Genomic DNA, 22,931 nt, shown 5'->3' with positions numbered 1-22,931 from the left:
GATCCCTGCAGGAACTAAGACCGGATTGTTTCCCAGGTCTGCTGAATGCTTGCTAATGAGAGTGGGTAAGTAATTGTTTGGCTGGCCTCATATCCTACATCAAGCTGCCCAGAATTCTGTGTGTGTCATATTGAGGTAGGACGATATGGGGGAGGGTATTTGCTTTTATGTGAAAGTGATACAAGATACATTGTGTTGGTGAAGTGTCTAAATCCACAGACCCCCCACTGAGGAACTACATGCTGCCTTGGGAATCGCGGTGGGACGCCAAGTCGTATGGGGATCAAAGCTCACCTTGATAGAAAGCTCTCTTTCGAGGCGATTTCAGATATGAATTTGGTGTAGACCGGATGATGAGGTTAGATGGGAAACTGTCTCTAGAGACGAAGCTTGCAAAAGGCAGGCAGTTTGTCAGCAACTTGGATTTCTCCTAAGTTGGCTGATGCAGTGTTGTTGGAGGGAAAAGTTGCGGGACAAGAGACGGATCAAGAGAAGTTCTCCAGCTTCGGAGTAGCTTCACTCGAGTCTGCTAATCGACGTATTTGGCTTTTCAGTATTGAAGAATTGGAAAGAGAAGATCGAAAGGGAAGCGTGTGAGCCAGGCCGGAGTCATGGATGGTATTTCACTGCTGAGGCCACAACTGGCTGTCCATCGGTACCCCAGCAAGGCGCAGTCGGTGGTTTTGATTGAGCTCGTCGGCGAGATGAAAGCGGTTTAGCGTAATGCGGATGATGTCTGGGGATGAGGCCAATCAGAGATGCATATAGGGGCTAAGAGATCCACTTATGTGAATCTAATTGGCTCACAGGCCCCATAACTTGTGAGCCGGGCGCTGGGTTTTCGGCGAGTGTACTCGTCTCTCATTGGTCAATCATGTCCAATCTGAGGTCACGTGGTCTGGGTGAGTCAACCCATAGCCAATGGCGGCCGCCTGAGGCTTCAGACAATCAGTCATAATCCGTCTAAGGTCTTACTGACCTTCTCTCACAAGGTCCTGTCACAAGCATCGACGTACCTGAAGGTATCCCATACATCCCCCGTACCTGTCTTATGCACGATGACCCCGGGAGGAAGACGTACGAATATAGATGATGCCAAAGCTCCCCGGACGCAGCACAACATACTCTGTTCACTTGGAGAGGCTGGCAGCATATCAATGGATCCTGTTGTGATCTTGTAAGCGGGGAGGTGCGCGGTAAACCCCACATACCACGAATTCCTTAGCTGGAAAGGACCAACCTAAGACTCCAGAGTGCCAAGTTGAGCCGGGTACATGAGGCTTAGGACCGCCAGACCGAAGGTGACCAAGGTATCCGTACTCCGTACAGGCACACAAGCTTTGTTTTGCCTTCCGTTCCGTGCCGGAACCTCTCTAGGTTAAGCTTCCAAGGCACCTTCCGAGGCTTTCCACCTCTCTGGTTTGCCAATGCCACCGCACGCAGAGCGGAATCTGCCCGGTTGCTGACAAGTGTGTGGCTGGCTTCGCCTAATTGGTCCAAGGCAACCGGGGTGTGTTACCAGTTAGCACGATACGAATACAGAATGGCTGTCATCTGCAAATGGGCCAAGCACGGTACTTTTGCTGTGTTATGGGCATGCCGTTGTGACGCTAGTCTGGTCCTTCGGGCTCAAGGGAATCCTTTCGCTCCATTCGGCTCTGGTCCGCAGTCTGTCACGTCGTACACTGCCCAACCGTGCCATCCAAACAAGTTTATCCGTTTCGTGAAGTCGAGATGATCGAGGCACCTTAGCAAGGGGACCTCTATTTTTTTATACCTTCCTTCACTGGTCTGGACCTGCTTCCCGTGTATCTACCGTCACTGAAGAGTACTCGGACGAGTTGATGACATGATAAGACTCAGTTATCAGCTCGCCCCCATGCTATCCACTCGCAGTGGGAGCAATTACGTGCAGCCTTGGTCCCGTGGGTATTTTTCTCCGAATGTCGTAAAGCTACCCTCGCATACACTGCCAAAGGCTTTGGTTGAAGGCCTGCTGAACCGGAGTCATTGCACACCTTCGTAACTTAATCTTTAAACTTATAGAGAGAGTGGTTCGTCTGGCACCTGATGCTGCGCAGCAAGTCACTGTTGCTAGTCATGAAACGAGCAAACAACTTCCGGTACAAAACTCGCCAAAGGTTTCTGAGGCACATGGCGCTTACTTTCCGTCCCGAAAGAGCCGTGGCACAAGGTCTTTACTATAGTCGTTGCCTAGTCATTCCTGTATATGCCGGTTTGTCAACTGTCCTTGAATCCAGCGAATCTTCCTGGATGCCTTGAGCCTCAATGCAACTGTGGTTTCGGACTTGCAAAGGATTTAACCGCTTGCTCGAATCCCTGAGAGGTCAACAAACACCTGATGTTAGTCACGGCTCAACGATGGGTGGATGGGTTGGTGGGAGCTTGCTCGGCCATCAGCCCTAGACATGTAAGTCGACCTGGAAGACACCGCCCCGGATACTTCTTTGATGGATAAAAGAGCTACAAAATATCACCGAGACCTGTGAAGTAGCGGGATTAGTCGTGAGTAAATTGTCCCTCTTGCACAGGTCGCGAGTTTGAGTCTCGTGAAAAACCCCTGCATTGCTACACTTAAGGCTGGTAAGATCTACGGATTTTCGTAAGCCACCTGTGAGAGGGGCCGAGCTTTTGTATTTTTCTTCCTAGTAGATGAATATAATTGCACGGGTCAGGCATTCTACGGCTGGGGCTCATAGTGTCGTGCACGGGGGAGGCAGGAACATGTCGTGATAGCAGGCCCTGCCGTTCACCACGTGATCTCGAACACACTCACATCGACCGTCATTTGGGATGAGCTTCACTACTACTATTTATCTGAAAACCTAAACGATCTCTATGCAGCACGCATTTCAATGCCGCACGGACGTAGAGGTAGGTGCCTCACACCACTTGAGTAGATTCAACGACGGATCACTGTGTACGAGCAAGATTCAGTCTCACAAGGTCAATCATCAGCAGAGACGAACGTTTTCATTGGGGCGATGAGCAAATTTTGTCCCCATTGACGAGCGATGAAGTTATCATTCGTTATTGAAAGGGTTCTGCCCAATCTACAGCGTCCTAGATCGAGTACACGACTGTACTCGCAGCAATTTATCCCAGCTACTGGGAGGAATCTCTTGGCTCTGATCCGGCCACTCCCCGCATCCTAGGAGTATCTAATGCAAACTCGTTATTTTGCCATTACCGCCGAGGAGGGGGTTTGGGTTAACGACTGCGACTTAGGACTTACGTTGCGTGGAGTACGTTGAGCTCGATCCCAGAACCGGCGACCCATTCAGTCCATTTCATGTAGTGCTGCGGTTCCCTGGATCAATCCAAGTCTACTCGACTTTCGACCGTCCTGTACCTGCGTAGCTTCATACTACAGTACAATGCTGGCAGTGACAGAGTCCCGAAGATATCCTCACTTTCGTCGGTCAAGTGTGCGGCGCGTACGGGATCCTTGAGACTTGTCTCTCAGAAATGCGACATAAAAGCCGCGTCTCAAAGGTCTGGATCGAGCGAGCTCCGTGATTTCACTTGCCCACCTGTGTGCTTGTCGAAACGCCTCATCCTATTCTGATGCTAGCCTCATCGCCCAGGTCTTGTACATCCCATCAAATCGTGAGCCTCTTTGCTCCATGGACCTCCGTTTGCCCTTTGAAATCCGGGAAGTTTCTTCTTGGGCTCATTAGCCACCATGTCGATTTCAGCATCTGTCCTCGCCTCTGATCTATTGCTAGCTCTGCCGAGGTTCCTAATAAGAGCTGCATCCAGATTAGCCGGCAAGACTGGCTCTGGAACAGTGCCCATAGCATCTGACTTCTGTGCCGCTTTCCGGCCCCTCGTTGCGGGGTTCTCTAACCGAGTCGTTTTGGTAGGTCTTGTGGCTTCTGCTTGTGGAAAACCATCCGACGTATTGGGAAACAAGGGATTGGATTCAGAATGACTTTCAGTCGTAGCTGGGGCCTCTCTCTTAGGCGCTGCAGCCGCGGTTGAAGTTTCGAGGGATATGCGAGGCGGTCTTGTGTTGAACGAGCCAATGATTTCCTTACTTTTCACAGTCCTTCGACCGAGAGATGCTAATCGCGGGCCTGGATTGATGTGAACCTCTTCCACATCGTCTTGCCGATCCGGGCTACGTCGAGCTTTCCGTGTCCTCAGTGTCCGTGCTGGCTGCAAGGAGTGTTCGGATGATTGACAACCTTCCTCGTCGGGGCCTTCAGGCTGAGCCAAACCCTTGGCCATCTCATCCGGTTGTTTGTGGTTTTTCGCTCTACCGGCCCTGACATCGGCCTTCGGGGCGGCTTCTGTGTAGCTGCCAAAAGTTGGATGCCCCGGTGAACTTTCGACATGCAAAACAGGCGTTGTTGTAGGACAAGGTTCCCAAGGAGTGACATCCGTTATAACCTGTCTGTCTGACGTTGACAGGTTTGGCCCAGCTGTGGGTGAACTCAGTTGCCGTCTTTTGCTCTTCGTGGTGGCCTTCTTCGCGACCACCATTAGACCGCGCTTTTCCCTTGTCTTAATGCGGAGTTTGGTCGTTGGTTCTTCTGGATCTGTAGGCTCATCATTGGGTACCGACGGCCGTTCTGGCACAGACGCTGCTGGTATTGATGAGGTGCTTCCATTCTCCGCGAGATGCTTGTGGATTCCTGGCGCCTTCCTCTTTGCCGTTGCTGGAGCACGAAGTCGCGCAGATTCGGGCATGGCGCCATTATGAGGCCAATCATCTATTTCGCGAGTAGCAGCTTTTTGTATGCCGTCTCGCGGCTTTCTAGTGTCTTTTCTTGGTTCTGCTTGCTCCAGGGCTTCGACGCGACATTCAGATTGATGACTGCTAGGGATCAGCAACTCTCTAGGCTTCTCGATAATCTCCACGTTCCTTTCCACTGATATCTCTCTGCGGACATGCGTGCTTGGTCTCTTAAAGGGGCTTTGACCTAGCGAGGCTTCTTTTGCTAGCGCACTGGTGTTGCTTGTGGCCGGAACCTCTGACTCGCATGTTATCGAGGCTGTGACATTTCTCGCTGGCACTCCGGCATCGTCGGTCAAATCAACGACAGCAGAAGGCTTCGGCCTAGAGGAGTTGACGCTTTTGCCTGGAATGACTGGGCGAGGTGGTGCTTCCACAGAGGGAGCAACGCTTTTGGGTGTCGGCATGGGCTGACTTCGCACTGGGGCGCTCGCCGACCAAGACGATAGATTGAGAGTTGCGCCGAACAAATTTTGGGCGTAGCCTGACTTGCTGGGGGGTGATACCTCTCTCCTCCTCCTTTTGGTGGGCCTTTGAGCCTCGTCCTGGGGACTCGAAGATTGCTGAGCCATCACCCGATCTTCATATGGCGATGTAGTTGGGATCACGGCCCTCCCCTGTGGGCCGCGGGGAGTAGTGAAGACGTCAGATAAATATCGTTGCCGATATTGGGCTTGGGGGTGCTGGACCGATGGTCGTGTGGCTGGATGAGGCTGGTTTGCTGTGTTTGCGGCAGAGCGAGCATGTCGCTGTTCAACCTCCTTGGCTCTCTTGTCGAGGAGCTCAGTCAAGTCTTGATCCTTGCTACCGATACACTCGGCGACTTGAACAATGACGGCTCCGCGTTCCAAGTTGAATTCTTCGCCTTCACCAAAGTCGAAGTCTTCCCGCCAGTGCATATCGCCGATGAAATTTCCTCTTTCATCGTAGACCATGATGCGCTTGTTGAACGTATGAAATTTCAGGCGGCCGTCCTGCCATCTTTTCTGTTTCCGTTTCAGATCGTGGGTAAAGAGGCATAAATGTTCCAACACTGGAGCGGCAATCGGGAGGCCAGAGCCCATCTGGCTATTCTGGTTGTTGTTACGACTGGCGAGAGGCATGGTGATCGAGACGATAGCCGGGGCCAAAGGCAACGAGACGCATGCTGCTCGTTTTGATGGCAAGTTTAGATAGCGATATGCATGCCTTGCTTGCCCAATGTCGAAGGTAGTGAGGTGAAGCCCGGTAAGGTAAGGTAGACGCGACTAAGTTTGGCGCGTGTAAAGGACCAGGTCAGACGCCAAGTCACATGATTGGCACTTCCGGTGCAGATGGTCCGGCCAATCCCCTCCTTGCTCTTTTTGCCCTCTTCCATCTAAGTACCTGCGCTGCTGAAGTAATGTGAAGCGAGTAAGAGGCTGCGTTTTAGAGATATTTTACTAGACCAGAAGTGCGTGTTGCACTCGCTGCGTTGACATCGTGATGGAGGTGCGAAAGAGACACCAATTTCAAATGGAAGTCGTCCGTCGAGAAGAGACAGGGCCTGGGTAAAATTGACGTGATGTCGTCTGTTAGGGACCCCGGTGGGTGGTTGTGGACTTGTGGTAGGTTCAGACGGTGCCCGCGGCTTCCCTTCTAATTTTCAGGGTTTAATGGGATCTTCCTGGCTCAGTATGGATTTGATGTATAAATTACCTACTAAGGTATCTAGCGACGCGTTCAACACGCGTAAACATTAACTGAAGAGCTCAGGCTGTTTTGAACCGGCGTGATACGTTTTTCCAGGTCGTGACCAGCTTTCTGGATTCTGGTGTGAGGAATCAACCTGACGGACTCCTGCAATCCTCCAACATGGGAAAGTCGAGGCACGAATATTCACATGTGTTCTGCCCCTCATCATGGGCTGCCGATGTCCCCTCCTCGTCTGCAAAGTACTCGTACCTTGCCTGACGGATACCTACCTTTGCCCCTACCATTTGCTGAGGTAGCTGACGCTTCATGGCGGGGCTGCTCATGTACTGTCAAGTCTCGTCTGAACGCCAAGCGGGTGGGGTTACTGATACTAGGCCTTGGCTGTTTCCTTATGGTGGAAGCCCGGTGGGCTGAAGCAGTGCCGGCAGCCGTTCATAGCTTTAGTACTTCGCTGTACTTTAGCCACCACAGGGTCACGACCAAGCTACCAACTTTGAAGGGCTCAAGTCTCACCGCCTGGGGGGGCTTGGTTGCCTGCTGGTTCACACCATGGATTCATCATGGGTTTGTGTTGCGCGGGTCAAAGGCCAGACCATCTCTGCCTGGTGGTTCATCCAGTTGATCAGAAATACGGGAATCTCCCGGTCTCGTCCAAGGCAATCGCGGCACGGCACGCCACAACGAATCTCAGCCAACCCCAACCGAATGGCAGTGACTCGATGCTATTCGGCTTGGGGCTGCCCTGCCATGTCTTTAGTCTTGTTTCTTGTTTCAGTCCCCGGACAGTGACACGATACTGGTCTAAAAGATACCTAAATACCCTGAGGCTTGAGGTGAGCTACGGTAGCAGTGGGAGCTGTATTCGTACAGAGTGAGTACCCGGCAATGACACATAGCTAAGGTAGAGAATTCATCGACACGAATAACAGCATGATATCTGTCCACTCCACAATGGCCGAGCTTCGTCCAGCGTATCCTGGGCACTTCCAGATGCTGACCCGGTTGGCTGGGCTGCTCGTTTGTGCCAAAAAAGATTGGCGTCGTAATTAATCCCGTCCCCCAAATTGCTCGGTTCCCCTCCTTGAAGTTCTAAAAAACCATTCTTTCCCCGTACTAAGCATTCGTTTGTAACTTTCTGCGCTTCTACGCCCTCCCGTCCAGCGTCAGGTCTAGCCAGTCACCAGTCCAAAGGTAACCATCCTCCACATCCCGCCTTCACACGTAACTGCTTCCTTAACTAAGCACACTAGGTAGCTAGCTAGGCACAGCCTTATTCGATGCTCTTCACTCGAGTATCTACCTACCTAGGAGTCCTACCAACCTCACATAGGTAGGCAGGAACATCCCGAGAACACGGCTCGTCGGCAAGCTTGAGCCGTTACTACTCTTCTACCCACCGCCGCTCTCCTGCTTTGCTCCTCCCAACAACCCAACCCCTCCTCCATTTCCTGACCAGCATTGCGACATAACCTCGCCAAACACTGCCAATAAGTCACGGCCAATTACTCGTCGCTTTACGTCGTCACTCAGTCTAAGGTGGTGGAAAAGTGTAAATATTCGCCCGCCCGTCGCTCCACTTGCGCCTCTCCAAGTGTAGCACTGCTGCACCATTACTCGTCCCCGAGATCGGAATAGTTGCTGCCTGCGAGCTGCCCAACCTCAATATGCAGTCCATGCAGAGACAGTTCGGCAAACTCATGAACAAAGGCCCCGGAGACAATGCCAAAATTGCGGCCGTCTTACACGACTACGAAGATGCAGACAAATTGCTAGTCAAGGTACCCTCCTCCCACAACCCTCTCAACCTGATGAGGTCTTTTACATGTGTATGATATAATCTTGACTCATGTGTCTCACGGTGCTAGATTATCGAGAATACCAAGACTCTCCGTGAAGCATGGGTCACTATGGCCACTAGCCAGTGGGCTATGGTAAAGGAGTACGAGGGCTTGTACGACCCAATTGTTGGTGCATCGGAGGGACATGGCCGCCCCAGCGTCACGACTCCACAGCTGCAGCTCGATCGCACCTTCAAGCTTAGCGGCGCATACTCTGACCTCAAGGATGAACTGACTGAAGAAGTGACGGCCATCGATAAGCAGGTCATTGGCCCTGCTACCGAGGCCCATGAGTACATTCAGCCCCTTCGCAAGACTATCAAGCAGCGGGAGAACAAGAGGTTGGACTATGAGAAGGCCCAGGAAAAGGTCAAGAAGCTCCAAAAGAAGCCTGGCAAGACGCCCAAGGAAGATGCTGCCCTATCAAAGGCTGAGTTCGAGATGACTTGCGCATCTGAGGTAAGTAATTCATCAACCAAACTTGGGTTCCTGAATTTGACGAACTATGGCCGCAGGAGTTCCAAGTTGCCGACAGTCACATCAGAGAAGCTCTGCCTCCGATCATTGAGGCCATCTTCACATTGATTCCACATATTCTGGCTTCTCATGTGACTATTCAAAACAGACTTCTCGGGCTGTATTACACTGTGCTTCACAACTACTGCGAAGATCACGACTTCCCTTCTCCTCCACCCCCAATGGACAGCGTAATATCAACCTGGGCAGCATCTTTTGTGCCGATTCAAAAGGAGGCAGAGGCTATCAGTTGCATAGCACACGGCAAGAACTGGAGGCAACCAGTAAGGGTCGGGGACGACGGCCAGGGCCGAAAGTCATCAACGTCGTCACGGAATGGCTTCGGTCGGACGCCTTCTGGCATGAACGAGAGCGCAACACCGACCCCCCGGACCATGCGAATTCCCTCGAACAACGGAGGAAGCCGTCCATCCATGGCTCGGGAGCCCTCCCCTCAACCTAGCCCGCAGTCAAGTAGCACGAATGTCTCGCGGTCTCAGCTCGGATTGCCAACTGACTTCACTACCGCCACGTCTCTTGGGCAGACTCAGGGTTCCCCCAATGTGTCGCCGTCCTACTCACGTTCCCAATCCGAATATTTTGGTCACCAATCGGGGCTCATCCCGGGGCAGGGGAGTCTGGCAGGGAAGAAGAAACCACCACCGCCGCCGCCAGCCAAGCGATTCAAAGCGCCGGAAGAATTTGTCGTCGCCCAGTATGACTTCGCAGGGGGTGACGGGGATTTGAGCTTCAACGAGGGAGACATGATTAAAATCGTAAAAAAGACAGATACGGATCAGGATTGGTGGGTAGGTGAATTAGGCGGCGTACGCGGCAGTTTCCCTGCCAATTACTGTAAAGCTGCTTGACGCTAGAGGATGAACTCGCGCTCTCCATATATTCTGGGTAAATATAATTGTTCGGAAATATTGGCGAAACTTTTCATGGAATATCTTCCCAAAAGCGAAACGAAGGTGGAAGTTATATCTTGTTGATTTTGCCCTTTCTCCTCATCTAATCTATCCGCCGTCCTCTTTGTTTAAGGTAGTCTTAAGCGAAGGGGAAAGCAGAGGAGGAGCCGAGAAAATAACACCGATGCGAAGATAGCCCGCACGAATCTAACCCCGTAACGAGTGTAGAGATAACGCCGCAGTCCATGCATGCATTACAGATGGTTGACTCGGCTTCAGATACGTCATCTGCCGGCAAGACCAAACTGTACCTTTCCCCCCCAATCCTTAAAAAAAATAAAAAAAAATATATCAAGCTTTGCTGTAATAACTAGAGGGTATCATAACCATGAACGATCGTCTTGACCTTGCCGACTCCATTCCATTTGTCTTTTTCTTGTTTAGCGTGTCTTTCTCCCCTTTCCCCTCTGTCGTTATCATACTGAGATGATGTGGCCCCAGATGAACCACGCCACCGTCTCTCCAACGACGACAAGCACTGGCATCATTTTTTTGCCACCTTAGAAAACTTGCGGACCCGCTTCCACCGCCGGCGAAGTTGCTCCCTCCCGACGGATGCGGTCTTCCTCGGCCCGCAACACGCGAGCAATCTCATCATTGCGACCCCGATCGAGGTATCCACTCTGTCCTAATCCTCCTTCCAGATCCATCGGCGTCACGGGTCCCGGGCTTCCCAGTGGCAAAAGCCTTGGTGAGATGGGTTTGTGGACGCCGGTGCTTCCGATATGGTGTAGGCTCGTCAAGGGTACCCCATTCAAGGTAATAGTGGAGCTGGGAACCGCCGCGGTGACTTGACTGGGTGAACTTCCAAGCACTTCGCTCGCCGCCAGTCTCGCCTGGGCGATCATGTCTCGTTGATATTGTTGTAGTTTGCGGCGGACCTCGGAGTCTTGTCGTGAGGATGACCTGAAGGCCTCGCGCGTGGGGACGTGGCCTTCTGATCTTGTTGACGAGACACGACTCGGGGGTCCAGAAGGCCCTATGCGGCCGTCCTGAGTGCTGTTTCGCTCGTAGTTCGATGGGTAGTACTTGCCCATTGGCAAGGATGTATCGTGAACGCCGCTGGGGAGGTACGAGGTAACGGGTGTGTTAACGCTCGATGAACCTGAGTGGTCGGCAGCGCTCATAGGAGAGAGATGGATTGATGGCGCCATGGCTGCAGGTCGAGAAGCGCCACGGAAGTCGGCTTGAAAGGAGGAATCGACCGTGAGAGAAGCGGCCTTGTGTCTAGGCAGTCGACCTTCGGTTCTGGTTGATTGAGAGTGAGGGCGAGAGGTAGAAGAACCCTTGGGATCGTCGTGGAACGAAAAGTAACCACTGTGAGTTCAGTGTTAGCACATGACACGGAATGTTTCACCACCAAACCAAAGTCATTTTTGAGAAATAATTGGGTGGAGGAGTAGAGAGTTGTGTTTGACTTATTCGGGACGGACGTTGAAGTGGCGGCGGGAAGGGAAACTAGGACTCACCCAGGGAGGTCGCCACGGGCTGACAAAGGATCGGGAGGTGTGGGCGTGCAGGCAGGAGCCGAGTTTATCTTTCGAAGAGTACTAGTCGTAGGAGACAGGTCAAGAGGAATTGAGCGAGTTCGGTTGTATCGTGCAGATTGAAGAGAAGATAGGTCGAGAAGGCATGGTGCGGATGATTCGCCTATTAAGAAGAGCCAAAAGGCAGATTAGTCTCGAAGGTATCCTCTTGAGAACCTAAGCAAGGAACATGGATGTGTGAAATTCCGATCAAGCGTCTTGGGCCAGAATTAAAAAAAAAAAAAAAAAAAAATGCGTAAGAGAACGAAAAACACACTATGGGCATGACGCAACGGTAAGGGTCCCTGGTGGCCATGCGAGACGGGAACGAACTTTCTGGGAGAGGTGAGAAAAAGGGCTTAGGGCCGGGGGTGACCCCGTCGATAGCAGAAATGAGAGTGAATGATGACGATGTTCTGCCATCTGGCGGGCAGGGTCCGTCCCGGCCGAGTGAACCAAGGCCGCCGCTTAGCAGACCAGTCCCTAAACAGCCACCCAGCGTCCCTGGCTCCCAGCCCCTCCGGCCCCTCCCCACCACCTCAGCCTGGATGGAAGCATCGCATTCCCATTACTTCACCGCGTCAGTTCCGCTCCTCACTCTCCGAGGGGCGCGGACCAGACCGAACGCAGTGAAGGAACCTCATGCTGACACCGACGGAGCGTTTGGTGCGTCTAGAAGACAACGCGGTGGCGCGCCATCCCCACTCCCTAATGCTCCAAAGACACCACCTGATTCCAGCGGCACAGCCCAAAGCTATGGAAACGTCAGGCATGGAAGGCCTTGGGCCCTTTTGCACACAATGCCATAGTTCTCAAGGCTTTGGGGTGAGGTGGTGATCGGTTTCTGGTCATGCTGGAGCGAGCGAACGAACCCAAAATAAGCACTACCATGAACTCATCCTCACAACACGCAAGCACTCGCACGCGCAACCATCAGAAAAGTACCTTTATCTAATGGTGGTCTTCGGCAGGTCGATGAGTCGGTGTTACCTTGAATTGAGGTAACTGATGAGGGGCATTGGCCACTCACTGCTCATCGGAGTCCATCCCGCCTGCCGGCTCATCGGGGAGGCCATTTTTCTCTCTCCTCTTCTTCGTCTCTCATGTTGACTGGCCCATACTGTACCCTTTACTCCCGGTCCTGTCTCTCTGCTTTGATGAACAGAGGGGTTTGCTCTCATCCCGGCAGTTATTGTAACTCCAAGGATAGCAGAACGTGAAGAAATCCAAGACAAACTAGTCTCCAAGACCGACTGCGAGCCACGGTGCTACGGTGCACTGCACCGTCGTCATTTGACCCTAGCCCGACTAGCCTCTCTGACTCGCTGTCACAAGTCTGGGGACCTCAGGAGTCAACAGGCTCACTGAAGCATTGGGCAATGAGCGCCAACGTCCGTCCTTGTCGGCGCCGACGTTGCGGTCCACGGGGGGCATTGACGGCCAGGTGCAGGTACCGGAGTGCATGACAGAAAACAGATACCGATGGCTCAACCGAAATTAACGACACAGGAACAGAACAACCCACAGCCCCAAGTGCGACAACCAAAGGGTAGAAAAACAGTAGGCACCTGGGGGTAAGCCTGCAATCGTGAACTGAAAACGCATGGAATAGGCGGGGAAAGGGTCCAAAGCTGAAGTTGGAGATAAATCAAAAGTGGAAAACCGGTAAACATGTAAAGAGCATAGAACAACGGCCTGACCTATAACAAAGAGCTGAAACATACCTTTGGGAGAGCACAAATCGGGGGCCGTTGACATCTTGAGCCCATCCTGTCCTGACTTTGGCATTTCGTATGCTGGTGTATTGAGCCCGGACATGAGCAAGTCGTCGGCGTCGGAGCGAGATCCTGTCGAGACGACCGAAATATCTGAAGAGTTGGACAAGGTTCTTCCAGTCATTGCAGGTCGGGATCGCGCCCGCAGGTACGCTGGTGGTTTGAACGAACGACCCAAGCTCGCCATGGTTGATTCCTTCTCGATGATTCCTGATAAAATTTTGGTGCCTGTGACAATGATTGTTCATGCCATGTGCCGCGCCCCTTGTCGTATATGGTGCTTGCCGCAGATACTGCTTATAAGCAAATGTGGAAAGGGTAATTGAAGCTTGACTCGATGTGTTTGAGGCTCTTGTGCGGGTGCCGGCGTCCTCGTCTTCGTCCTTCGTCTAGGATGGGACGTACGTGCGTTCGTATTCTTGGCCAACCTCAGTCGATTTGAATTCTGTGCTGGCGGGCGTTTGGGCTTCCAAGGCTCTCTCTTTAACTGCAGGTCGCTAGACGGGCGTAGGATCAGACCAGAGAAAGCGGGTAACTTGGTGGATATGTGAGGCCTGTGTGGAGGTGGATATCATGTAGGAGCAAGGGCATGTGTGTGCGGTGAGGGAGACAGTAGGTAGTCGCTTTTTCGTCCCCTCCCTCCGTGTTGCAGGTGATGGATTTCGACCTGACAGGGGCCCTTCTTGCAATTGCGGAATGAATGGCTGAGGTGTGCTTGGAGTTGTGCCTCTGGCGTATGCTTTGCCCACGGCCGTGATCAAATCCAGTCGCTGTTGCTGGCTATGAGCTGTTTCGTGTAGACGTGGCCAAGATGCGTCGGCGCAGTAATTGCAGCGTCGCAGTTGATGAAGGAAGGACGATAATGAATTTAGAGGCAGCCGCTATTTTTGGAGTGTAGAATAAAGGTACTGACTGCTTCGCTCCTTGGAGGTGCTCATTTAGCAGGGCTCGGCTTTCGTTCAGAAACCGGCTGGGACTCGTGTTGGGTAGACTGCAGGGTCCTCTATGTTTGAGCACAAAAGAGATGATCTTTCTGCAAAGGGTCAAGAGCAATGGATGGCATCGAAGGATCAACGAAGAAAGCGCGTGGACGGGTGTTGGTGTCTGGGTCTTGCTGAGTTATCTCACATCTCATACGGAGTACTGTGGTAAGGTGGTAAGGTATCCATCCGTAATGGTGGGTGGGTTTTGGTGGGATGGTGCGAGACGCGGAGGCCGACCAAACGGAATGAGGGAGGCAAGGGGAGAACGGTTTCGAGGGTCTTCTGTTTCTGGTTGCTAGCTTGGTTTGATTAGCGCCGTTTACTGTTAGGTTAGCCGTTCCGTTGATCCAGGTACCTTATCTTGCCTTGGCCGTTGAGGTGACCGTATTGGAGGGGTCCAAAACCGTCTGACCCGAGTGCCCGTAAATGAAATGCGTATGGAGTACCTTGATAAAGCTTGGGAAGGTGGAAGGGATCGCACTCAGGTGTCTGGAGTATTATGGAGTGATTAACATCTTTGGAGTTTCGGTATCCAGTTAGCTAAGCATCATAATCAACATTGTTTATTTTGTAATACAAAATTATCTGGTTATCTGACTAGCACCTAGGTGCTCCATCTGCGTACCTAAGGTACATCATCAATTCGAGCGTCTATACCTACGGTATTTAGATAAACGTCCTCTTCGATTCCCTTTCCCCAAGATCGGGCAGGCGCCGTCTTTCCGCAAGGTGCCCTGGCAAATTCACCTCTCACCTGCCTTGACTAACGCAGTAACATACGTACCTATCTTTGAGTTGCCCATCACAGTATCCGTGCGAATTTGTACATCGACTTGGCCACTACGACGCAAATGCTGGAGAGCCTTCCTGACAATATTCACAGGTACGTGACAGGGTAGCTCCCTTCATTTCGAATACACTGCGATTTGAGGCTCCTACTGCGTAAGATAGTTGCGCAAGTGTGGATTAGCCCTCTTGCCTCTTACCCAGACTCCATAAGGCGGATCCAGCTCAGCCATCAAATTGAGGTTGGCCATGGTCACCGCTTAACCTACACTATCTTGACTTACATCAAGGGACAAATCATTCAGCTAGTACGGAACTGCTGCCGTCGATCTTTCATGTCGATCATCGCCGGGTTTCTAAGACTGACGAGAACCACATCAAGGCCATCGGGACGTCCAGTCGAATGAGCCCCTCAGACATACGCGAAAGAAGGTCGCTCTTATCAATCCCGATACCCAAGGCTCGGAGCCTGTGGTTGCGCGAGCGGGCGAGTGGCAATACTACGCCTGTATGCCATGGAGGTAAGAGTATCCTACTGCTGGTCATACAGACCGTTCCCATCTGCCACCTGTCTTTGGCTATTTGCGGTATCTGAAAAGCGATCAAAGTATCTTCAGCCCAGTAGCTCATTGGAAAGGATTCGACTGTGCCACTTGAGGCATCTCGGGTGCCGACCCACGTCGGATGGGAGAGACATTTGACATTCGGTTCAACACTTGCGCACTGGCTATGGCTAGCCGGAGCCTGCGGAACAGAAACCGACCGTCGTCCAGAGGCGTCGTTCTGCAGTTGTCTCTTTTACCCCTCATACTTTCTCCTCCACTTGCCGCAGCATGTGGATGGCACCGTCTCTGCTACGGTGCAAGTATTCGTACGACCCCCTCCGCCTTCAGGCTTTCGGTCCTAGCCGATGAAACCTCCGCATCGTCGGGCGTTTATGACTTTGCACTCCGTCTCGCTGCTACCACGGGCGGGGCCCACGTTGGGAGAGACAGGGAGCGGAGGTCGTCGTGTTAGTGTACATAACGCTAGAGGAGGACCAGAGGCAGAGGTTGAGACGGTCTTGGGATGCCCACTTGATTCATCCATAGACCATGATCCAATCAACCAATGCATGTCCTCGGCTTGACCTTTGAGGCTTTGAATCGGAAGCAGCAAAAACAATGCTGATCTTGCCGCCGATCGCTTCCGTCTTCCCAAGTTTCAACAGCCGCAGGGCCGCAGATGCTTTTAATGGGTCGATTTTTGCCCAAGGTTAGAAGCGTGAAAGGATACAGCGGATGCTAGGCACCGCGAAACGGCGAGTTCTGTCGATTCACTCCTATGCCCTGGGTCTCCCGGCTATGGTCGATTCTGAAGTCTCACTTTGCCGACTGCCGTCTTCACTGTCGTTGTTCGCTCTGAGCTTACAATAGGGGACATCAAAGTGCACCGCCTCCCCCGGGTCCTCCGTCGCTTACATCCCGTTTGCGGCTCTCCGAAGATGGGATGCATGTCAAGCCTCAATGATGTCCGCCAACAATCGCTCTCTTGCTTCCCGACACGAACTCATACCTCTGGTATTTGCAGCAAAAAAACTCCAGTCTTCCAAGCGTCAAAACGTGAGAACCTCTCTAGTGCATTGGGCGTGTTCAATAATGTTTGGCCGAATTTTTCTGAAGCGCGCCACCCTCACCAATATCTTGCAGAGATAACCAGCGACGAGCGGACTGTTAGGGTCGCCACAGACACTACGTCACAGCGCAGCGGAGACACGACGTTGCTTACATAGTGCCTGCGGGGTTGGGAAACATGACCCTGGACCCCTTGCTTTTCCCATGTAGGACTTTTGAGGCGCCGGGCCTGGCAGTCACGCAGTCAACTGTATCCATCTGGTCCAAGGAGCGGTAGAACAGCTCTAGTACGCTAGATTCAGGAGGAACACCTCCGGGCTGTGCATTGCCAGATGGCGAGAGCGTTTTCATGCACCCACCGCACGGTACAGCACCCGGCTCAAGGGTTCCCTGAGGGTTTCTGGGACCGTCCACGATGGGATGAATGAAAGGACGGGAGGCGCAGCATTCTTGTAGAGTGCCCCTTGGAGATAGGCGATCTTGTAGGGAGGCCCGAAACTCTAAGGAAGGCAGAAACGCGGGGCCGCTCACCTCCGGCAGGGACAGCTACGACGGCGCCGACGACGGCGCGGCGCGTACGATTCAGTCTTCAGGGTCTTCAGGGGGGACACACGGTCCTCGTGGTCAGTATCGGCCGGCCCCGGCTAAGGTAGACGGACGAGCATAAGGTTGAGGACGGTTTGTTTTTGACTAATCTATTCGCAACTTGATCCTTTGAGCGCGTGTGTCTAGTCACCGATGTAATCTCCCTGCCATCTCACGTGGTGGATAAGTCTGGAACATGTCTGCAATGGATATGGCAACAGTCTCATACAGCCTCTGCCAAGCAAGGAAGTCGGCAACCACAATGTTTGTTTCCAGAATAACATCACGGTCGATTCGGACATCATGGTGTCCGAACATCATGGTGTCCGAAGATGGCCACTGACTCTAGGATGTCTCGTAGGATTGGAATTGTAAAGAAAGCAAGAATACAAGATAAACCTCGCCAAGGTTTTGGTATCGTGTTTGCGGCAGAATAAAATACTCCTAAACACCGACCTCGTAACAACATCATCACCGGACCCGGAGCGTTCACCTCGAGTGTGTGAGATGGGGTTTTTCGTGTGCGTTCGTGCGATTGTACGCTCGCACGATGCCCACTCTCATCTACTCAGTAGACAAGCTCTATCACTCACCCTCTGTGGGGTTAGGCCATGGTTCGCTTTGAACATCGTGTTTAGACCTTTCCACGGCCAGTGAAGCGGGTGCGGCGTTCGCGGTGTCTCCACCAGTAGGCGGCGGTTGCCAGCGCGCTGATGAGCCAGAGGAGGGCGTTGGCCAAGTCGACCCAGACGGCGTTCTTCATACGCTGAATGCCACTGTCGCCCTCTGCGTTCTCCTTGATGTACATCTGGCAAGTCACAAGTCAGCAAGGGTAGTCCGACAAAAAAGCGTAGTAGATAGGTTTGGAATGGGAAAGTGATTTCGGTACGTACATTACCAAAGAGACCGAACAGGGCGATCCAGAGGATGAAGAGGATAGCATCCCAGATCCAGACGATGGCGAAGCGCAGGATGAAGGGGATGAAGTAGAGCAGGGCCGTTACGGCGGAGAGGGCACCGACCACGACAGCAAAGACCTGTTTTTCGTGTCCTTATTAGTCCTCGTTCTCGTAAGTTTTTGGAGGATGGAAGATTTCTCACCCATTTCCCGTCGGTGTAGCTCCCTTCACTTCTAGCGCGGTTTAGGTCGACGGCGTAGAGGCCGCATACAGTGACGGCCAGGACGAACTGGAAGAAGTGGAGGACGGAGAAGGCGAGGTAGCTCGCTGCCATGCCGAAGAGGCCCATCTCGAACTACGGTTTATCGGTGAGTGACCGCGTAGATTGGGTTAATCGTGTGTTTTTCGATGAGAGGTTTGTGCGGGTTTGGCTAGCGTGTTGACGGCGGAAACGGCGAGGAGAGGATGGGAGGAATTGGTAGTGGGATTCACCGGGGCAAGTTGGAGGGGAGGGCGCAGGAAGAGGGTCTTATTCAAATTAAGGCTGCGAACGAAGTTTTTTTTTTTTCCTCTCTTTTTTTAACGGGAACAGGTGGTAGTAGTGAAGGCAACCTTGGAAGGTAAGGTGGTGATGACACCAAGGTCGAGCTAGGTGATTAAGGTGGGCATGGTCAGATAGAAGGGTAGCAGCGCCAGTACCTTAGTTTGATCACACCACGAGGAGGAGGGCGCTAGGGTGGGAAAGACACAAACAGGTTGATCGCCATCTTGCTTGTCTCAAAGCGGTCGGATTCCCTCCAAGTCCCCAAGTCCCAGTGCGTCCTTGGTGGGAAAAAAGAGGTCAAGAAAATCTGGGAAGATGTGAGTTGGTCCCCTATGACGCAGCACGAGGCCTTTAGCGCACACGACGAGCCAGTCAGGAACGCGACTACTCCCTAGGGGGGAGGTTCGCGTAATTTTGGTGCAGGGGCCCCAGGGGGTGCTGTCACTGCTGTCATTGGATGCTTCCGTCCTCTTAGCCCTGACTTCTGAGAGGTCCGCTCGTCGTGGTCACTGGCTCGGGGGAGGATTCGACGGGCAGGTGCCAGTCAGAGCAGCTGCCGCAGCCTAGAAAATCTGCACGTTTGCTGTGCTGGCATGCGTCAGGGGAAGGTGCATCGAGGACGTCAGACCTGCCAGGTACGGGATGAGAATGAGATACAAGTCGAACTCCCGTCGGTCATCAAACCTGACAAAAGTAAGTAACATTGGAACGCACGCTATTTACCTAGGATAACACGATAAGTTGACCACCACCTACATACCTCCTATGCAGTACCTTGAGGTAAAGTAGGCATCATCGGCAGCATCTGAGCAAATTACCAGTCTCAGTTCAGCTGCCCCGGCTCGGGCCAGCCAGTCACCTGGTCGTAGGAGCATGGCGCTTCAATGACACTGGTTGACTGGCCCTCGAACGATGTGACATGACCCAAAATTGCGCTACTGTAAGGTATTAGATGCTGATGTTTCGAGCACTTCCCTTCCTTGTACTACGGTACCTGCCTCTCATTCCCGCTGTCGTCTTTCTCGTCTCGTTGCTCGTGGACGGCCCGAATCTGGCAGTGTTAGAAACAAACCTTGGACGGCACCTGCCTAATGATGACATTTTTGTTCGAACTCTTTTGTTACCCTACTCACGTTGCTGACTGGCCATGTTTCTGAGCTGCTGATGAAGACTGCCCGCAAGACTGGTTGAACCAAAGCACTGGGTTCCTACCAAGGCAGATCAATATACTCGGTACACTCAGGCGGCCCATTCTTTACCTCAGACAGGTACTAGAGAACTAACACCGGTATTCACAACCTCTAGAAGCTGTTTTCTGGCCTTGTATACCTGTTGCTCTTGCTTCTCCTCACCACATATCCACTTCCTCATGCAGGATAAGGACAGGATTGTTAGTCAGATCTCGGTGAGAGAGCAACCTGGATTAGTTGACCTTGACTTGATGCTGCTTTCCACTTACGCCCAAAGGCGCGCGCATGTTGGCCCAAAGGTGGGCAGGTCCGAGCCTACCCAACGACATGCCTCGGATGCCGCAATCCTCCCCCGCAGAGGCCACATCCGACGATGCCCATTGCCGCGGTGCACGCATCTACAGACTGTGAATAACTACACACGGCCATAAACCAGACTCAGTCCACAACTTCGTTGATCATCTCATCCGTTCCAAAGCGCAAACGTCGACCTCTCGCTCATTTACTCCCCCTCCAACCCGTATAGCAACACGAGACGAAAAGAGAACAAGAAAAGAAATTACACAATGACGGAACCACGCCCCAAAATCGACCTCCCCACGCCCCCTTTCCACCAGATCCCCGGCCTCCCCAACTTCCGCGACGCCGGCGGCTATCCCGTCGACGCCCTCCCGGCCGGCCGCATCATCAAACCCGGCATCCTCTTCCGCTCCGCCGAGCCCTCCCGCCTCACCGAGGACGGCGTCGCTCGCCTCCAGAACCTCAACATCACCCACGTCTACGACCTCCGCTCCGCCATTGAGCTCGAGCGCCTCGCAAAGGCCGGCACGAGCTGCGACGTCCGCGAGTGGCCCGGCGCCACCCGCATCTTTGTCCCCGTCTTTCGGGATATGGACTACGGCCCCGAAGCTATCGCCTTGCGGTACCGTAATTACTCTAGTAACGGGCCCGAGGTGAGTTCTTCCTCCTGCCAGCCCCTCCTCTCTCTCTCTCTCTCTCTCTCTCTCTCTCACCTTTCCTCCTTGTCCCGGTGACCAGAGGGGGAATGGCTCATCACCTTGATGAAATTGTGTGTGAAATTCTAAAACAAATGTTTCCGTAGGGCTTCACAAAGGCCTACACCGACATCCTCCGCGCCGCCTCGGAGGCAGACCACCCTAACGACCCCTTCCACACCATCCTCTCCCACCTCGCCTCCGCCGAACCCCCCACCCCGCTGCTCATCCACTGCACCGCCGGCAAGGATAGGACGGGAATCATCTGCGCCCTCATCCTCAGCCTCTGCGGCGTCTCGGACGAGGTCGTGGCCCACGAGTACAGCCTCACCGATATCGGTCTCCAGGACCGGAGGGAGGAGATTATCCAGCACCTCCTCGCTACTGAGGCCATGAAGGGGAACCCCGAAGGAGCTAGGCGCATGATTGGATCTCGGTATGTGCTTCCTCACTCTCACTCTCTTACTATATACCTATGCTAAACCCCGTCCAGGAAAGAAAACATGCTTGCGACGCTGGCTGCACTCCGCGAGGAGTACGGCTCAGTCGAGGCGTACGTCCAGAACAGATGCCGTCTCTCGCCAGACGATATCAGCCGTATCAGGTCAAACCTAGTAGTGGATGCTGACGACGGACGTAAAGTAGTCGACTGGGTCTCACACACAAAGTATTTGCTTTGAGACAAAAAATGGCTTATTGGAAGGAATAAAATGCATTTCTTGCTGGGCTTGATTGAAGCTTCATCTTTTGAAGCGCGCCCCTCCGCTTGAGTCCGTCGTCATATAGGGTTACATGTATATAATTACAGTTGATAGACACAGACGCTGTATCGTAAAGCGTCCACACGAGAACTGAGCCAACATGACTTAAGTTCGTCTTCTGATTGGTTTTGGTGGCTGAGTTTGAGCCGCTTCTCCTCCTCCAGCGTGCCGTCGCCGTGTGTGATGTGGTCGGCAGTAGGCAGTGAAATCTGGGTTGGACATGTTCAAGGCACCGATGTGGGAATCTTCGTCTCACCCTTCCTGCGGTCATAGAAGGGGACACCGTATCTCCAGCCGACGCCTCCCCTGCTGCGGCCGTTCTTGCCGACGGTCTCGACATTCATCTCCTTGAATCTGAACTCGAATCGACCGGTATCAACACGCGTCGTCTCCTCCTCGACCTTTTCGAGACGCTTGCGCTCTCTCTCGACCAGCCTGTCCTCCTGCGCCCTCGTCTCGGCGCGGAACTTGCGGGTTAGCGTAGCTCTGTCGCCGCCGTTGGCGGCCGCCCTCCTCATGTCAATGAGCTCCTTGTGTGGTGAGCGATCGTCAATCGAAAGCATGTTTCTATGGAAGGCCTTTGCGGCGTCTTCTCTATTGAATTGCCGCGACTCTGACACGGGCACGAAGAGTTGCTGCATTGTGAGCTTGTGGACGTGGATCTCATTCACGGGCTCATGGGGCTTCTGGGGCACTCCGTTCGCCGTGTTTGCGAAGTTAGTCTGGGGAAGCATGCTCATGATGGCCTTGGCATAAGGTCGGGCTAGTGGTTTGCGCTGCGAAAGTTTCATCCTCAAGTCAGCAAAGACTGTACGTCTGAAATGATGTGCGAAATATGAATTGAGAATAAAGAGTAGCAAATCAGAGAGGCTCGCAGTGCCAAGGTGTAACCATATGTTGCGTCTTCAAGACTAATCGAATTTTGGAAAGTTGATCATCATGATGCTGGGTGGGTGGAGGATGAATCCACCATGGGGATTTTGATAGGTGAAGGAAGAAAAAATGGTTGTATGCTTACCTCTTTTATCCACTGCTTCTCGATCTCCATCATCCGCACTACGGCAGCGACGCGGCGAACATCGATACCCAGCTCCGCCGAAACGAGCTTCAGCGACTCCTTGGCCACGGTGACCCTCCGGTAGACCTCTTGCCTCAGGTTCTCGCTCAGCACGGGTTCGCTCCGGAAGAACGGGTTCATCGGGAATGGCTGGTCCCTGGAGCCGCTCAAGTAATTGACACCATGATCAGACTCTTTCAGTTTAGCGCCTCTGTTACTCTTGAAAAAGTCGTGCATCCTGTGCTGAAGCTTGCTCCTTCTCGACTGGATCGGCGTCGTCGAAAAGGCGCACCGCGATGCCGTCGTACCCGCGTACGCGGCGGCGGACGCATCGCACCACTTGGTCGCGAGGACCAATGGCGACAATGACGAGCCCGCTCGTGCCGACATTGTGTGTGAAGCAAAAAGAAAGTGTGTCGTCTTCGACGCAGAAGGTGCGCCGTGGATTGCACCGAT

At 53.0% G+C, this 22,931-nt stretch overlaps 4 protein-coding genes across 4 annotated transcripts; 2 read left to right on the top strand and 2 right to left on the bottom strand.

Annotated features, from left to right (window-relative positions):
* Positions 1–8,100: 8,100 nt before the first annotated feature.
* Positions 8,101–8,859, top strand: N0V96_005695 (uncharacterized protein; the record flags this gene model as incomplete). The annotated part of the gene is made up of 3 exons (XM_065757471.1): positions 8,101–8,214; positions 8,302–8,733; positions 8,800–8,859. 3 exons carry the CDS (start codon positions 8,101–8,103, stop codon positions 8,857–8,859), a joined length of 606 nt encoding a protein of 201 aa, XP_065613814.1.
* An 8,804-nt stretch (positions 8,860–17,663) lies between these two features.
* On the bottom strand, positions 17,664–18,277 carry N0V96_005694 (uncharacterized protein; the record flags this gene model as incomplete). Its single annotated transcript, XM_053198657.2, has 3 exons — positions 17,664–17,837; positions 17,923–18,066; positions 18,131–18,277. 3 exons carry the CDS (start codon positions 18,275–18,277, stop codon positions 17,664–17,666), a joined length of 465 nt encoding a protein of 154 aa, XP_053043875.1.
* Positions 18,278–19,989: 1,712 nt separating this feature from the next.
* On the top strand, positions 19,990–21,337 carry N0V96_005693 (uncharacterized protein; the record flags this gene model as incomplete). Its single annotated transcript, XM_053198658.2, has 4 exons — positions 19,990–20,069; positions 20,141–20,615; positions 20,765–21,093; positions 21,151–21,337. The coding sequence occupies 4 exons, from the start codon at positions 19,990–19,992 to the stop codon at positions 21,335–21,337; spliced, it is 1,071 nt and encodes a 356-aa protein (XP_053043876.2).
* Positions 21,338–21,642: 305 nt separating this feature from the next.
* Positions 21,643–22,865, bottom strand: N0V96_005692 (mitochondrial 37S ribosomal protein mS45; the record flags this gene model as incomplete). The annotated part of the gene is made up of 2 exons (XM_053198659.1): positions 21,643–22,194; positions 22,437–22,865. 2 exons carry the CDS (start codon positions 22,863–22,865, stop codon positions 21,643–21,645), a joined length of 981 nt encoding a protein of 326 aa, XP_053043877.1.
* Between the last annotated feature and the right edge of the window lie 66 nt (positions 22,866–22,931).

Source organism: Colletotrichum fioriniae (genome assembly GCF_027942845.1).
Source record: "Colletotrichum fioriniae strain IMI 355084 chromosome Unknown scaffold_6, whole genome shotgun sequence".
Lineage (NCBI taxonomy): Eukaryota > Fungi > Ascomycota > Sordariomycetes > Glomerellales > Glomerellaceae > Colletotrichum > Colletotrichum fioriniae.
The sequence above is the reverse complement of the archived record's forward strand: the minus strand, read 5'-3'. Positions and strand labels throughout refer to the sequence as shown.